The sequence below is a fragment of the Sorex araneus genome, chromosome 7 (genome assembly GCF_027595985.1).
Source record: "Sorex araneus isolate mSorAra2 chromosome 7, mSorAra2.pri, whole genome shotgun sequence".
NCBI lineage: Eukaryota > Metazoa > Chordata > Mammalia > Eulipotyphla > Soricidae > Sorex > Sorex araneus.
Genome location: NC_073308.1, coordinates 7,088,216 through 7,105,766, shown reverse-complemented (window position 1 = coordinate 7,105,766; position 17,551 = coordinate 7,088,216). Strand labels below are relative to the sequence as shown.

General features: G+C 50.4%; 1 protein-coding gene across 2 annotated transcripts in view; it reads right to left on the bottom strand.

Moving 5' to 3' along the window:
- Positions 1 to 12,330, bottom strand: part of LOC129406498 (uncharacterized) — a 65,262-nt gene extending 52,932 nt beyond the window's left edge. The window contains exons 1-5 of one of the 2 annotated variants that reach the window (XM_055144489.1): positions 12,225 to 12,330; positions 10,916 to 11,006; positions 9,765 to 9,999; positions 5,190 to 5,437; positions 1,089 to 1,240 (exon numbers count right to left, since the gene is read on the bottom strand). In XM_055144489.1, the coding sequence (XP_055000464.1) occupies positions 1,186 to 1,240; positions 5,190 to 5,437; positions 9,765 to 9,999; positions 10,916 to 10,953 (576 nt within the window). In that variant the 5' untranslated portion in view covers positions 10,954 to 11,006; positions 12,225 to 12,330 and the 3' untranslated portion in view covers positions 1,089 to 1,185. Of the gene's footprint in view, positions 1 to 1,088; positions 1,241 to 5,189; positions 5,438 to 9,764; positions 10,000 to 10,915; positions 11,007 to 12,224 lie in introns of those variants that run through there. The other variant, XM_055144488.1, reaches the window with a different exon arrangement.
- Between the last annotated feature and the right edge of the window lie 5,221 nt (positions 12,331 to 17,551).

Sequence of the window (17,551 nt, the reverse complement as noted above, 5' to 3'; positions counted from 1 at the left end):
ACCCCAGCTTTCTTGAGGGAGTTGTTTGCTTGCAGGATTGTTTTCCATCCTTTGACTTTGAGTCTGTGTTTGTTCTGGCTATTCAGATGTGTTTCTTGCAGGCAGAAGAATGTTGGGTTCAATCTTTGAATCCATTTTGCCAGTCTGTGTCTCTTAATTGGTGAATTCAGACCATTGACATTAAGGGAGATTATTGTTATGGGATTTTGTGCCATCTTTGTGCAAGGGTTTGTTGTGCTTGTAGGGGTTGTTCTTGTCTTACAATAGTCCCTTTAGTGCTTCTTTTAGGTTTGGTTTTGAGTCTATGAAGTTCCTGAGCTGTTGTTTATCCCCAAAGTAGTGTATGATTCCTTCTAGTTTGAATGAGAGTTTAGCCGGATAAAGTATTCTTGGTGAAGCGTTGATTTCATTGAGTTTTTTCACTATATCCCACCATTGCCTTCGAGCTTGGAGGGTTTCCTCTGATAGATCTGCTGTGAGTCTAAGAGGTGCTCCTTTGTATGCGATTTCCTTCTTGGACCTTGCTGCTTGCAGTATTGTGTCTCTCTGGATGATGTCCATCATTGTAACTATGATATGTCTTGGGGGTTTTTCTGTTAGGATCTCTTTTAGCTGGCACTCTTCGGGCGCCTTGAATCTGGATGCCCGCATTGTCCAGCTGTGGGAAGTTTTCCACAATGATTTGTTTGACTGTGTCTTTTTCGTTGGGGTTGGTTCCCTGTAGTTCTGGTAGTCCAATGATTCTAATGTTGTTCCTCTTGAAATCATCCCCTAGGATTCTGATTCTGGCTAGAGCTATTTTGAAGTCTCTTGCCATGGTTTGTTATTGCCTATAGGCCTCTTGCAGCTCATCTTCAAGCATACTGATTCTGTCTTCGGCTGCAGTCATCCTATTGTTGAGGGCAGCCAGAGAGTTTTTGATTTCATGTACCGAATCCTTCATTTCTTTTTGAAGGTCTTTTATTTCTGCTCTCATTTCTTCCCGTATTTTGTCGGCTGTCTGTTGTATTGCTTCTGCCAGATCTTCCTTGAAGTTGTCCATCTTTGCATTGAGTTCATTGAACATGTTGAGGATTTCAACTCTGAATTCTTTATCAGAGAGGTCAAGTTTGTAGGAAACGCCCATTGAGGTTTCCGGACTCCTTTGATCGTCCTCTGCTTGCAATGGGGATTTTTGCTGTTTGTTCATGTTGTTGTGGTGGTATGAAAGAGGTCCCTTGAAGATGAGTATCCCTGTTTCCTTTTGTTGCGAAAAAGGATTGTGGATAGGCTCAATTAATAGTGGTTGCCTTTTTACTTGCCGGTTGTAGAACCTGGTCTCCTACTGAGATGTTTCCTTCAATCCTTATGTGAAGTCTTGTGTTTTATTGTCCTACTGCTTGCGAATAGCTAGGATGTTAGTCTTGGATAGGATGTTGGGGAAAGTATCTGCCACCGTGTCAGTGGTGGCTGGCCGGTATTGAGGCCACGCCCACTTTTCTTAGGCCACGCCCCTGACGATTAGGCCACGCCCCTTACCCACAACCCTACAGTGGTCAACGGGCTGGGGGTGGCTGTCTGGAGGGGAGGGAAGCCTGGGGTGCTCAGGGCCGCAGAGCAGGCTGGGTCCAGAAGGGCGGGTCAAGGGAGCGTCACAGACCTTTGCCGGAAGACAGAACGGCGGCGGCTCTTGGGGTCGGCGTGCCGGCCACTTGGCCAGCAGTCCGGAGGGGAGGGAAGCCTGGGGTGCTCAGGGCCGCGGAGCAGGCTCATGAACTGTTAATTTAATATGGACTCAGGGGGAAAAAAGGCACAGTGAGCAAAGTGTCTTGCCTTAGAAAAGTGTCTTGGCACAGATGAGCCTCAGCACGGAGTCTGTGGTCAGATGAGCATTAGCTTCCCCCCAGGGCTGATATGAATTGACAGGACACACCCACAGGAAGTGTCCAGCACTGTGTCTGCCTCATCTCCTCGACTCACACACAGAAACACGGGCTCCATCATTGCCAGGCAATGAATCCCAGCACTGGGCGGGGACCCAGGGCAAATGGGGGAAAGACAGGGACCACTCAGAGTCACTAGCTGAGACATTTCATGGGGCCCTTCCGCCTCGCCCAGAGCTTGCACGACTCACTGGGCTTGTGGGTGAGGGAACCTCTGGTTCCATCCTCCTGAGGCTCTGGCTGGCGGCTCCCCTGGCGGGCTGCGCTGGTCAGCTCGCCCACCGGACTCAAAGGCTGCTGGCATGGAGTGCTCCCTGCAGAGACAACAGGAGCAGTTCCCAGTGGTGGAAAGTCCGGGAGCCACCGTCTGGAGAAGCACGGAATTATCAAATGCTTCCTTTCCAGCAGGTCTGACATCAGGGGGCGGGGGGTCTCCAAAAAATAATAGTGAGTTTTTTGTTGAAATATTGAATGTAATCAAAGTAAAGAGAAAGTAAAGTGAAATTTATCAGCTACACAGGTGGGGTGTGGGGCTGGGGAGGTGGGAGGTGGGGTGGAGGGAAGGTTTACTGTGGTTCTTGGTGGTGGAATATGTGCACGGGTGAAGGGATGGGTGTTTGAGCATTGTTTAACTGAGATTAAGGCCTCAGTTAACTTTCTACATGGTGATTCAATAAAAAAATAAATAAATGAATTTTTTAAAAAAGAAAAGGCTGGGGCAGGCAGGACTGAACTGATGTAATGGGGTGTGGACGGGGCGGCACAGGGCTTGCTGCTTCCTGGTTTACTTGGCAGGTTGGCACAGAGTCCATCTGGGCTTTGTTGAATTCTGACAACACCTTTGGAAGTTTTAAACAAAAAAATACCCTGCGTGACAAGTTGGACTGCCCACTAGGATGCCCACCGCGGAAATCTAAGTAGGGAGATATGCTGCTTTGTGATCTGAGCACAGAGCAAACACCTCTCTTACCCTCCCCATGGGGACAGGCCTCCTCCCCTGCAGTCCCTCTGCTCCCCCAGCACAGAGGGCAGCAGGTATGAGAGCTGAGAACCTCAGGCAAAGGAAGCTGACAGAGCAGAGACAAAGGATGAGATGGGAAGGGGAAGTAAGTACCTTTGAACTCCTAAGCAGCCTAACTGTGGGCCTGCAGTTAGATCAGCCATTGATCAGAAGCCCAGGCCCCAAGACTCCTTCCTGGGACTTGGAATTTGGTCACGTGGGGACCCATTTTATTCTCAGAGCAGTGAGGTGCTGCTGGTTTACCTCTATGCTGTGGGGACAGAGTGCGTTCAATCCCTGAAGTCTCTGAGCCCATGGGCTCAAGGCTTGTCATGTGGCCACAAGTACACACATGGGGGGGGGGCACCACTCAGTCCCCCTCAGGGGGTTTGAGCAAGGCCTGCTCTCCTCTCCGCATGCTTCTGGGGCCACAGGGAGCCAGTGTCCCTGTCTCTGTGGACACACACACTTACACATTCAGGCACACGAGTCTCCTTCTTGGCCTTCTGGAATGGGCACTAGGCTTGTGTTTTCTCCTCCCTTGTGGAGGTTTCTCTTGTTGCAGGGCCAAGAGACAGTAGCCTAACAGTGGCCCACATCTGCCCCCGTGGCTGAGAGTGCAAACGCCCAAAGGTGGGCTCATGGGAAAGAAGACTTTTATCTGATAGTCTCCTAGCTGAGCTTTACTCTGACCTACCTTCATGAATCAGATCTTTCAAAACATCCTAGTCAAGATGAGGTGACTAGAGGCTAGAGTGACAGCACAGTGAGTGGGGCATCTGCCTTGCACATGGCTGACTTGGGTTCAATTCCTGGCACCCTAAATGGTCCCTCATGTGGAGTGATTCCTGAGCACAGAGCCAGGAGTAAGCCTTGTGCATTTCTGAGTGCAGCCAAACAAAAGCAAAACAAGACAAAACAAAGGTAAGAGGGGATCACCTATACATTTATGGTCAGCTTTTTAATCAGGGGCACCAAAATATCTGGATGCCAATATTTTTATTGTTGTTAAAAATATTTTGGTTCTGTGCTGCTGAAGTTAAACCAACAGAAGGGTTTGGAATGATAGTACAGTGGGGAGGGTGTTTGCCTTTAGTGTGGCCAACCTGAGTTTGATCCCTGGCATCCCATATGGTCCTCTGAACACTGCCTGAGTGCAGAGTCAGGATTAACCCCTGAGTACCACTAAGTCTACCCCCACCTCCAAAATAAATAAATAAACAAATAAAACCTAAAAAAAGGGAAAGACAAAAAGGAAAATTTCAAAACAAAGTTTAAGAAAGTTCAGTTAGGGAGGGTAAGGGTGAAATGTTCCTGGGTCTATTTTTATGTTGTAGAGGAGGATTTTCAAAACATTTTCTACTTGGCCATTTTTGGCGGTTTTTTGTTAGTTTGTGGGCCACACCTGGCAGCGCTCAGGGATCACTCCTGGTATGTTGAAGTTCAAGCCTGGATTGGCTGCAAGGTAAGAGCCCTACCAGCTATACTATCTTGTCAGCCCAACTTATATGTTATTAACAGAAATTATATAGTAAATGTTGATGAAAATCTTAAAACATTAAAACATATACTCCACGGGCTGGAGAGACAGTACAGGAAGGGGTTAATACACTTACCATGTATGTGGCCAATCCAGGTTTGATCCCTGGTACAACAAGGCCCCCCAATATCACTGAGGACAGAGCCAGAAATAGCCCCTGAGCAGGGGAGGGTGTGGCACAACACCCTCCCCTTCCCCTGCTGTGCATTTGTGTGAGTGCTCCCAACTTCTTAGACTGCAGCTCATGAGCCCTTAGGGTAACTCACGGAAACTGAATGTGAGAGGGTTGTGAGCATGTGGGCCACAGGAGAGTTATTATTTTGGGGGGCTCACCTGGCGATGCTCAGGGCTGACTCCGGGATCTGAGCTCAAGGATCACACCTGGCAGGGTTCGGAGGAACTGTAGAAGGTGCCAGGGATCAAACCTGGGTTGGCCATGTGCAAGGCAAGTGCTCTCCCTTGCCTTGAGAGATATTCTATCTCTCCGGCCCAGGAAAAGGTTCCTGAACTGAACACTAATTCAAAAATCAAGCTCCTCACGAACCCGAGGTGCTTCTGGCAGCACTTGCCCAGGGTGGCATCTCAGGAGCCAAGAGGGGCGGCGAGTGGAAAGAGTGTAAGAGGCCCCCTGTGTGCTCTGGAACATGGCACTGCTGGGATTTCCCCCCACAGCGATGGCCCCACCCCCACCCCATTTCTGCAGCACCTCCCCAAAGCCAAAGCTCACTTGTCGGTGACAGCTTTCAGGAGGGTCCAAAAGGCAGGCTGCGGCGAGTGCTTCCGTTGGGCACGCTTCTTCCTTTTGTCTCCCTCCTTGGCGAGGATGTGCTTGGTGTGCAGACAATGGATGAATATGGCCTCCAGGGCACTGTACACGGTGTTGGCATCAGTTTCCTCACTTGTCACCACCGCGTCCCAGGACACGTACTGCTTCTGCAAGGCCTTCATGGAGCCCACAAGCCCCTTCTTGATGACCTGGAGGGCGGCGCGGACAAACACCAAGTTGGTGGCACCCCTCGGAATGCCACTCTGTCCTCCACCAAACATGGGATGGGGCACACCAACACCAATGCTTTGTCCTGCTGAACTACCAAACTAGCACCACCTGTTCGAACTAGCTAGAGGCACAGAAGGAAAAATCACACATACACACCACTCAGAGGAAGCCGCTGTTTGTAAGGTTGTTTTTATGCAATAACATTTGCATACCTACGTATTTGGATATGGGGTGGGGGAGGCGGATTTCAGGAGGCCCAGGCGCCCCTTCAGTGATTCTCAGTAGCTGGCATGGCAGTTCAGTGTGAGGGCCAAAGGGTCTCTGCTACCTGTACTGTGCAGTGCTGGGCATTAGCTGGGTCACCCCCGGATTCTGGGGGCCATCAGAGCCATGCCCACTGATGCTGGGAGACCAAGTGGTGCTAGGGATGAAACCTAGGTCAGGTGAACACTTAGAGTGTGCCCTAACTGCTATACTCTCTCCTGGTCCCAAGTAGCAATTAAAAAGTTTTTCAGGGACTGGAGCGATAGCACTGTGGGTAGGGCGTTTGCCTTGCATGCAGCCGACCCAGGTTAAATTCCCAGCATCCCATATGGCCCCCCTAGCACCACCATGAGTGATTCCTGAGTGCATGAGCCAGGAGTAACCCCTGTGCATCGCCGGGTGTGACCCAGAAACAAACAAAAAAAAGTTTTACAAGGGACAGGGAGCTATGCAACAGGAGGGGCATAAGCTTCACAGTAAAAGGCTTGGGTCCAGCCGAGCACCACCAGGAGTAGACCCCAACTCTCACCCCCTACACCCAGACAGGAATAGCCCTTGAGCACCACCTGTGTAGCCCCACCAAATATTACCCAACAAAATGTTTTTTATGCTTCCTCTTACCTAAGCTTCCAGAAAATGGGCTGCCAGGATTACGTCAGCACATGTAGTGGCATCAGGGTTTGGACTTGTGGCCTCAGGGCCTTGTGGCCTCATTCAGGCTTTAAGCCACTGCACCACCTATAGCCCCTGGTGTTTTTTTTTTTCTTAAACAAAGGCTATTCCTGCTATGCATCATTGGGTGGGCCTGAGAATGTTTTGGGGAAGCAGTGACTGGGCTCAAAATCAGGGCCTTAAAGACAAGAGCTTGGCCACTGGCCACCTTCTCTATTTCTGAAACATGGGCTTAGAGCCACATGGAACTGGGATTCAGAGGTGGACTCCCTCAGAGGGACTGCTCCGGAGCCTGGGGAATGCCTCTAGACAGGGCTGAGCTTCCCACCTGATGCAAGACCAAGAATGCAGAGCATCAGTAAGAGGGAAAAGTGCTGTGTTAGAGCCAGAAAACAAAGGAAAGACAGGCATTTCTTTCTATGGTAAGAAAGAGTCTAGGGACCTGATCAGTAGTAGAGCAGGGCTGGCCCTTGCCCTGCATATGGTTCCCTGAGCCCTGCAGAGTGATCCCTGAGTACCAGCCAGGGATCCTGCACACACCCCTGAGCACACACCAGATGTGGCCCCCAAACAAAATACAGGAAAGGATTCTAGGGCGTTGGAGATGCTCAAAGGGCTGAGCACATGATACCTGGCATATACAGGGCCTGGCAATCAATCCTCTACACCGCATGTAGGAACTCCGGCGCACCGCTGGTGGAGAGCAGCACAGCTGGAAGCCTCACTCCCACCCAAGAGAGAGAAAGACATGAGACTGCAGAGGCCTGAATTTAGTCCGGCTCTGTGCCTGTCACCAGTTGGAACATCTAGACACTTCAGGTTCCTGAGTCCCAATTTCTATCAGATGGAAATAAATTTCCTCATCTATAGCACTGAGATTACTACACTGAGGACAAGGCTGGATTTTTTGTTTGTTTGTTTGTTTGCATTTTGGGGTCACACCTGGTGATACACCGGGGTTACTCCTAGTCCTGCACTCAGGAATTACTCCTGGCGGTGCTCAGGGGACCAGGTGGAATGCTGGGAATTGAACCCAGGTTGGCCATGTGCAAAGCAATTGCCCTACCCGCTGAGCTATTGATCCAGCCCCATGGCTGGATTTTTAAATGTACTTTTCTGTCCCCCTCATCTGGTACAGTTCCTGGTACATGGAAGTGCTCAGTAAGTATTTGCTGAAAGAAGAAATTAAGTGGGGCAGAGGTGATGGCTCAAGGCCTTTGCATGTGGGGGACTTAGGTTTGATCCCCAGTACTGCATGAACTCTGAGCACCGCAAGTCTTATGAGTAGCTTCTGAAATTTGAGCACTGCTGAATGTGGCCTGAAAATCAAGAATAAGCAAACTTGAAGTAGGGCAGGGGAGACAGTTTAAGTAGTGACGGCACCATATGGCCCCCTCGGCATGCTGTTCTGATGGTCTGAAATCACCAAAATGTTGCCATGATGCCCTGCTAGCACCTCTGGGCTAAGCATGAAGAGCATCACAAATGGTTCCATGATGTATCAATTAATTTACAAGAGATGTCCAGAACTGGAATATCTATAGAAATAGAAAACATCTGCATGGCTGCCAGAGACTCAGAGAAAGGGGAACAGGAAGAACTGCTACTGGGTGCTACAGTACTTCTTTCACGGGGGTGTGAATATTCTAAAGTTTTTAATGTTGGGCCAGAGACACAGTATGTGGGTTATGCCACTTGTCTCCCACGTGGCTGACTCCAATTCTATTTGCTAGTACCACATATGGGCTCCCAAACACTGCAAGGAATATTTATTGGGCACAGAGCCAGGAGTGAACCCTGAGCAGTGCTGGTGCCCAATGCCCCACCTCCTTCCCCCCCATAAATAAAGGATTTTAAATCTTTATGGAAATTCAACTTAAAATTTTCTTTCTACATTAGATAGTATTACTATATTATATAGAAGGTCCAATCAGGGGTCAGAGTGATAATGTAGAGTGTAGTGCTTGTCTTATAAGCAACTGGCCTGGGTTTGACAACTGGTACCTTCGATGAGCTTCAGGCTGCCAGGTGATCCCTGAATGAAAAGCCAGGAGTAAGCTCAGTAAGCCCTGAGCACCACTAAGTATGGCCCCAAAACAAAAACAAAACAAAGATGCAATGCTTTCTTCAGCTGAACTTCTACGAGGTAGGGTAGGAAGAGACAACGAAGGCACATATGCACCAGAAGCCTACTGCCTAAAGACTCAGTCCTTGTCAGGATACAAAGCCAGCCAGTGGCTCTGCCCAACCTCTGAGGAGCACTGGGAAGGTGGCATAGGGAACAGCCTTCCGAGGAGAACCAGCCTATGGGACAGACGTCCCAGTGGCCAGGAGGAGAGAAGACACAACTAAAGCTCGAAGTTCTTTGCTGGCAGAAAGTTCTCAGAATAATGGAACATCAGCAAGGAGAGAAAGCAAGCTCAGCTTCTCCCAGAAAGACACCTCAGAATTTGGTTTCCAGACAATCCAAACATTGTTCTCACACCCTGCCTCTCCCAGGGAATGCAGGGCCCATGGAGAGGCCAGGAGAGCCCAGGCCCACAGCCACCAACAGGTCCCCTTGCAAGGGCCAGAAGGAGGTAGTCTTTCGACTACATGGGAAGGAATGGACATCATGTGAGAGGGGAGGCCAGGCCGAGGGATAGTTGAGCAGCAGCGGTTCCTGAGGTCTCCTTACTCCTTTAGAGCATATGACTGGGGATCAAAGGGAAATATCAGTGCTGTGGGGGCTCAGGGAGGTCCCCTGAAAGATTTCCAGTGAGCCTGCTGCCCTAGGGCTTCTTGATGGCTCTGGGCACCACAGGGTCAAAACCTATATCCTAGTCACCCATGTGGGTGGCCACTGAGGCAGTTACTGTCTTTGGACATTTACTGTTTCCTGATTTTCCCAAGTATGAGTGTTTTGGGCTCTGAGGCAGAACAATTGTTGTCCACTTTCACAGAGAAAACTGAGGTTCAGTAGGAATGGGCCCAGAGAAGGCACAGAATTCTCTGGTCTCCTCACCCCAACCCTACGCTTCTCACCAAACCACTGTCACGGGTATTAAAATAAAAGCATTAAAGGCAACTTATTAATGAGACTTTTAGGAGATAGGCAGATGCTCCAGTTGGTTGGAGAAGACCTAAACTCATGGAGAAACCACAGTGCTGAAGTGGCAGCGGCTCCAGTCAGCTCCCATGTCCCAGCACACAGCTAGGAAGGAACTGCCCTGGTTGTTTGGGTTTTCAGTTTTCATTTTCCTCTTTATATTCTTTTACCTTCTCTATACACTTCCAATTTTACTTCTCCAATTTCCATTTTCACTCTCCCCCACCCACCCTGCTGAGATCAAAGAACAAAAAGAGAAGAATGCTTTAGAAGAGGCTTACATTGAAAGAAGAAATGCAGGGGCTGACTTTCCTGCCTTCAAAACACTTCATCCAGGAGTAAAAAGCAATCTGTGCTCCTGAGAGACTTCTCAGCCATCCCTGCTGGCCAGCTTTCTGGGGCCTGACCCCAGTCCTGTACTGGGCCGCGTGGAGCAATAGACTGACTCTCAGCCATGCAGTGGCGGTGCCACCTGATGAATCGTGTTCTGCAGCTGGGGAAGCATGGCAAATTTTGCTGTTGGAAGAAGCGTGACAAGGTTATCTTCTGACTCAGAAGGGCAGCTGACTTTTCAGCCACAAGTGCTCAATGAGTAAATGGCACTGTCTTGCACTGAGCCAAGCTGGATTTCTGGACTAGTGTCTTGTGAGGGGCAGAATGGGGGTGGGTGGGAGAGGTGGGGAGAGAGAGAGGGGAAGGTCTGTGTGTGTGTGTGCAAGGGAGAGGGAGAGAAAGAGAGAGAGAGAGAGAGAGAGAGAGAGAGAGAGAATGGGAACTGAGCCTTTGAAGGAACCAAGTGTAGAGAGAGAAACTTCCACTGTATGATTCCCAGACTAAGCTTGGGATACAGGAGGCAAGGATAGGTTGCTGGGGGACACCGGGTGAAAACGTTCTTTCCTTCCATCCAGCCAAGAACACCCTTTTCCCCTCACACTCTTCTCTCATGTTCCCTAGGACTCTGAATAAAAACAGGAACTTCCCCGCCCCACAAGTTTATCCACCAGTGCACCTCCAGGGCCCCAAATAGTGCTTTTGGGAAAACACTTGCTGAATGAACTGATGAATAACATAAAAACAAGGGCAAGTCAAAGATAGCTCATGGTGGAGAACAGGCCTTGCCCACAGAACACGGGTTTGATCCCCAGCACCACACAAACCAACAGAGGCCTGGGGCAGGTGTCTCCAGTCACTGAGAAAGGGAAGTGAAGAGGAGAGCTCCTCCCATTAAACCCAGCTGCAGAAGGTGAAAACCAGTCCGATTTCTGGCACCTTAAGCAGGGGGATCCTGGAGGCACTTGAAGGCGTCTCAAAGGAATGAGACTCGGAGAAGCTGCACAGAGACTATGGGTTCTCCTTAGGGTCCTTATCAACAACCGTGAAATAACCAAGTCTGCTGCCCGGTCAAGAGAATGTGGAGGGAATGTGCACCCACCATGCATGGGGCAAGTGTGTGTGCTGCTCTGAGGTCATAGTTCCTTGGGTTCAGGAGTGTCCCAAATGGTCAAAGCTCAATGACCTGGCACCTGCAGAAAGAAGAAACAAACTTGACAGGCCCGGGTGGTTGTTGGGGCTGACCAGCAAACAGCTCTGGCTGGGGGAGCACAAGGTGAGGAGCCTTAACATGTGCAGGACAACTCACACACCATTCTGCCACCACACAGTGGCATCTCCACTTCCCCAGGCCAGCACTGTGAATGGAAGGGCTGGGTCCTGCAGCTGCAGTGGAGTGAGCGACTGAGGCACCAGCACTCACCTTCAGGGATTTGGCTGCTGCCTACCAGGCGGGTGGCCAGCACAGGGAGTCCAGCATCAGTGCCAGACACACAAACCCCAGGAAGCCCAGGGGAACAGAAGGTGAGGAGAAACTGGCTACGCAACAGGGGCGGCCCCCCATGCTAGCTGACCAGTGGAGCCTCTCGGGGGTCAGTCCAGCCAGTCCCCTTAACTGCCAGGCTGTCCCCCAAGTTAGCTGACCCCAGGAGACCCCTCGGGGGCAAGTCTAGCCTCCCCCTAACTGCCAGGTTGTGCGCAAGCGTCTGTATTTAGCTGCTGTGCGGCAGTGAGGGGGGTTAGCAGAGGGCTTGAACTTTCTCAGACCGCATGGGGACTGGGCCAAGGGGCCATGGGTGCAAGCTGAGGCCGCGGGCAGAGGTGCAAGGACCTTGCTGGGTTTGTCATGAGACGGATGAGGAAGCGGAGACGGGGGCCAGGGAGGACCGGGAGGACAAGGGAGTGAGGCGCTGAGCTCGGGCACATTTAAGGGCTGGTCCAGGTTGTCACGAAAGCGCTGGGCTCCACCGGCCACTCGCCTTGGCTGTGCTGGTGAACGTGGGGCCAGCGGAGGTGGAGGGGGGGCTTGGAGGAGGGGCCCCTGGTTTTTGGCTTTTTTGGGGTAGACACCCGACAGTGCTCAGGGCTCAGTCCTGCGCTCCACACTCAGGAATCCCATACGCGATGCCGCGGGGGATCGAACCCGGGTCCCCGGGCGGGCCTCGGGGTGCACTGCAGGGAGCTGAGGGAAACTGGGCTAAGGGAGCCGAGCCCGCGAGGGGCAGAGCGGCGAGGGCGGCCCCCGGGGTCGCGGGGCGGCGGCGGGCCGGGGTCGGGCTCGCGGGCTCGCGGGCTCGGGTGGGGAAGGGGCTGGCAGACGCCGGGCTCGGGGCGGGCGCCCGGGGGGCTCCGCGGGGGTTCCCCGCCGCCGCGACGCTTCCCCTCTGCTAGCCCCCTCAGCCGTCACTCACCACAGGGAGCCGGGAGGCGGTGACGGGCGCTCAGGGCCGGGGCAGCCCCTCAGCTTCGCTCCAGACGCGGTGGCCGCCTCGCAGCCTCAGACAACTGGAAGCAGCGCCCGCGGCGATGACGCAAGCACGTCGTCTGGACGTCGGGCCACGCCCCCACGCGACGGCCCAATCGCGGGGCCCCGAGGAGGTTGAGGGCGGGGCCAGTCATTAGGGGCTTCGCCCCAGATCCCGGAGGAGCCTGTAGACCTTCCCCCTAGTGGGGCTTGCCACTGTCGCAGGTGTCTTAGGCTCTAGATCCTACTGGCTACCTTCCCTTGCCGGCCACCTTCTGTGTAAGGATCGTCCGTCTGGGCTTCTGTGAGTGAAGCTTGCCCACTTGTGAAGCCGCCCGTCTTTGCTTTTCCAGGCCGTTGGCGCTGGGGACCAACAGAGCTCAAGCACCTTCCTGCCCAGGGGGCTCTCAGGAAAACGTGTTTTCCCTACTCCTTATAACAGGAGCCGCCCTGAAAGCCCACCGCGATGTTTTATAGTCAACTGTTTGGCATCTGTCCCAAAGACCCAAGACATTTGCACCCTTCTGGTCTTTGCAGCACTATTCACAATGGCCAAAATCTAGAGCCGACCCAAATGTCCAAGAATAGAGGACTGGTTAAAGAAGCTGTCTCTATCTTTAAAGGTACATCTAGAATGGAATACTACTCAGCTCTAAGAAAAGATGATAGCATGTAATCTGCTGCTATGTGGATAGATCTGGAGATTATCAGAACAGATGAAATTAGTCAGGAGAAGAGACCCACAATAACCTCCCTGACATATAAACGAATTACGAATAAAACATCAGTACTTTGGCTCCTTCTTTTTCCGGGTGGGATGTAGAGATCACTCTCAGGTCTGTGGTTGGGAAATGGTCACTCCTGGCAGTGCTTCTGGGACCATGAAGTGTTGTGGCTCGAACCCTGGCCTCCAGCATGCAAACTCTGTGCTCAGCCAGTGAAGGCAATCTCTGCAGCCTGTGTGACCTTTGATGGCAGCCCCAACTTATCCTTCCCTGCAGGGCATGGTGAGAGTTGGGAGGCTTTGAAGTTCAACCCCAGCTCATGGACTTGGATGTGTGAGCTTGAGCACTTGAGCACTGGCTGTCTAGAGAACAGCTATCTCTTATTCCGCATCCACAAACTGAGAGCCCTGACAAGGAAGTGACGGGCAGTTCACTCAGCACACTGACCCGCAGAATGTGCTGGCCCCAGGCTCCTTGCAACACACTCATTTCATATGTCCAAAGTGTCAGCATTGATGTTGTGCTCCTTTAGGTACGTGATCAAATCTGGCTCACTGCTCATTTTCCTCACTCATGTATTTAACTTTTCCTGGCTTACAAGTGCACGGGTGATATATCAAGATGATTACTTTTCTTTTTGGGTCACACCCGGTGATGCACAGGGGATACTTCTGGCTCACACCCAGGAATTACTTCTGGTAGTGCTTGGGGGACCATATGGGATGTAGGAATCGAACCTGGGTCAGTTGTTTTCAAGGCAAATTCCCTACCCACTGTACTATTGTTTCAGACCCCAAAGATGATTATTTTGGAGTATCTAAAGGTTATGAGTATCTTCATTGTAGAGGGAGATCTGTGCTTCTTCCACTGCTACTGGGGTTCTTGCTGCCACAGATCTATCTCAGGTGGGATGGAAGGTGGGGTGCATGAGACTGGGATAAGCCCACTGGACCCAGGAGAGCCTCGGGCAGTACCTGGCTGCACCAATGTTTGGTTTGGGGGCCACACCTGGAAATGCTCAGGGGGTTCTCCTGACTGCACTCAGGAGTCACACCTGACCATGCTCGGGGACCATATGAGATGCCGGAGATCAAGCCCTGTCAGCAGCATGGAAGACAACCACCTTTTCCACTGTCTCTCTGGCCCCTCTTAATTTTTTAAAAAATAGTTTGGGGCCATATCTATCCAGGTCTTACTCTTGGCTCTGTGCTCGTGGATCACTACTGGCAAGGTTCAGGGGATTATATTGTAGGGTCACGGATCAAACTCAGGTCACTTGTGTGCAAAACAAGTGCCCTACCCACTGGTCTATTACTCCCGTCCCTCCACCAATGTTTTCTGAAATCGAGGTGGAGAAATATCATCTTAGTCAACTACTGCTCACACATTCTTCTTTACTCTGTGCCTCCCAGCATCCTGCTCACTGCAGACTGAGGGGGTTGGTTTGTTTAGCTTTTTGAGAAATGGGGCTTCGTCCCAACCTAGTGGTGGTCAGGGGATACTTAATGCTCTGTATTCAGGGGTGACTCCTAATTGGGCTTGGGGAACCAGAGGTGGTGCTGGGAGTGAATTACACATTGGTCAGTAACCTGTAAGGAAAGGGCTCTCTTTCCAGCCTGGAAAACTGTGTTTTTCATTGTGTTTGTGTTTTAAAAGAATACCAAGCCCCCCCAAAAAATAAAATTTTCTGCAAGGTTTTAAGGGAGGAGAACCTTCAATACTAAGATAGGGCATGCACTTGTGAATAAGTCTGAGAGCTTGGGAAAATAGACAGGCCTTTAGCATCAACAGCAGTATAGACACTGCTGCAAAAGTTCTAACCATTTCAAGAGCCCGAGAGTGTGACCATAAGTAGGGGTAGGAATTGAATCTGCTGTCATTAACTACTTTGGCACTTGGGGAGCCCTTGGACAGAACGACAGGACTGCTTGTGATTTGCTTTAATACTCATCCCTGCTGGAGGATGATGGCTTTAATAGCTTTTCAGGAACGATTATTCTGGGGCCACAGGAGAGCCTCCCATCCTTCCATCCTCCCATTCCTCGTGGACCTCATCCCCGCCTCGGGGAGGGATTCCAGCTCACGTCCAGCATTTCCTGCCAACAGCCTTTATTGGTTACATGAACGTTGACCTTTTCGGCTTTACTTCCCAAGCCCATCGCTGGACTTATTCATGTATGCATTTTAAAGTGAGAAAATAGGTATTTTATAGGAAATGCTGAGAGGCTCTTCAGAAAATAAAATTTCCAGGTGGCGTGTTGCAGGGAGCTGCCTGCTCACATATCCCTAGGAGCTGCCTCACACAGAGGGCCAAGAACACTTGGCGTAGCTCCCTGTACTACCACCCCCAGTACGCAGAGAAGCTATTATATTGCCAACCCAAGCCTATAGAGATTAATACATTCCCACCCTTAGCCTGCTGAGAAGTTAACAGGATATAGATGTGTTAATAGATTAGTAATCCCATCAAGGGCCAAGATCCAGAGACAATATAAAACAAATCTCCCAGAAGCACGAGGCCGCTTTGTGGCTGCACAACCACTTATAGTCTAGCCCACTGATGTGCTTAAAGCAACACACGTGTTAGGTTTTAACAAACTTGCTTGTATTCACTGATATACAGTCTCCGTTCCTCTCGGAGAGCCTGGCAAACACCAAGAGTATGCCGCCCACATGGAAGAGCCTGGCAAGCTCCCCGTGGCATAATCGATATGCCAAATACAGTAATAGTTAAAGGTCTCATTCCCTTGACCCCGAAAAAGCCTCCAATCATTGGGAAAGACAAGCAAGGAGAGGCTACTAAAATCTCAGGGCTTGGATGAATGGAGACTTTACTGGTGCCCGCTCAAGCAAATCGATGAACAACGGGATGACAGTGATATAGTGACAGTGAATAGATTAGTAGGATACACACGTAGCTGTACGGTCTGCTAATCATTAAAAGGTTTAGGAGTGATCAGGTTGTTCCCCATTGCATTTTGTTAAGATCAAAGAAATGTATGATCTTAGGAATATGCTTTTTGCCATTACAATCGATGACAATGCTTGCCAAGTTCCTGACAGAGATGTAGAAAAGGCTTCCTGAAATAAAGATCGAGGCTGCTGGTCCACGAGCACTCAGACCTCTCAACCACTAATTTGTCTCTTTAAGATCCTCACCTTCCCTTTTAGCCCATTCCTTTGACAGCCGGCACGCACTCTAAGTGGTGCCAGAACTAAGGGCAAGAGGAACAGAGGCGTGTGGCCTGGAAAAGACAAGGCAGCTGCGGAATAGGTAAGGAAGTCTGGGGCGGGACAGTTATTGCTGAGTAAGGGGGGACAATGGAGCAACAATTAAGTAATCAAAAACTGTTTGCACAGATGCTTGCTTTAATGATTCAAAGTGGAGGTTTAAAGTAAAATAAAGTCAGATTGTAAAATTTTTGCAGCATGTACATACTGTTTCTCCTTGGTTTCCTAGCCAAGGAATTGTAAATGAGCCAACTCGGAAACAAGAGCTTGGATCAACAGCTTGGATCAAGATCTCCAGAAGCATTTTAATAATTGTGGTCCTGATAAAACTCCAGTAGATAATTTTGCTCTCTGGAAATTTATTATGGAAGGGATCTGCTCCCAGGAAGAAAAATGTGTTCCAGAACAAAAAAGGGAGAAAATAGAAACTAAGGAGGAGCCAGAACAAGGGACAGTCCCTCGGGTCCTCCCACTTCCACAGCTCCTATAGTAGCTGTTTTAGAAGAAGAAAGTACTAACAATCTTATAGCAGATCCGTTACAAAAATTAACTGTTGTTCCTATTAAACAGGATGAAAATGCTATTCGGGTATCCCAAAGAGGAATCAAAAGAGCTATGCTAGGAGTATCACGTCTCACTCAAGTGAGAAAAGGAATCCGGAGTTCAGACCTCCTCAACGGTCAAGAATCAGGGATGATGTCTCGTTTGCCAAGGCATCAAAAATCAGATGGGCCGGACATGTAATGCGATTCAGAGACTGGTCCAGAATTGTTACCGACTGGATTCCACGGGACATCAAAAGACCCCATGGCCGTCCACCAATGAGATGTTCGGACTTCATCAAAACCCTGAATGAACGGTTTGAGGCTCTCCCTGTTCCTGGAGCTAGCAGATATCATTGGGCTACACTAGAACGCAACAGGGACAAATGGAAATGTTACTGGTGCCCACTAGAGCAAATAGAAGATCAATGGGATGACAAGTGATACAAGTGATATTTCTATTAAGACTCAAGAAGGAAATACTCAGCCTCTTGAATCTTGAATCTTGGTGACCAGTTGCTGTTTATTCCAGTCTCCCCATGCACCCCGTTCCAGTCTCAAACTGACCCTCATTCCCTCATTCCTATCTCCTCCTGTCCCCTGTACCAGTCTCTCCACACACACTCCTGCAGCCTCTTCTAGAGCCCAACTTTCCAGCATTCAGGGTAGCAAGGACACCTAAGTGAGGTAGCACAATCAACATCTGAAAGCCCTTCCTTCTGGGGAAGCTCTTCTAAGACAAAGATGTCCTCCTGCTAGGAGATCAGCCCAAGGGC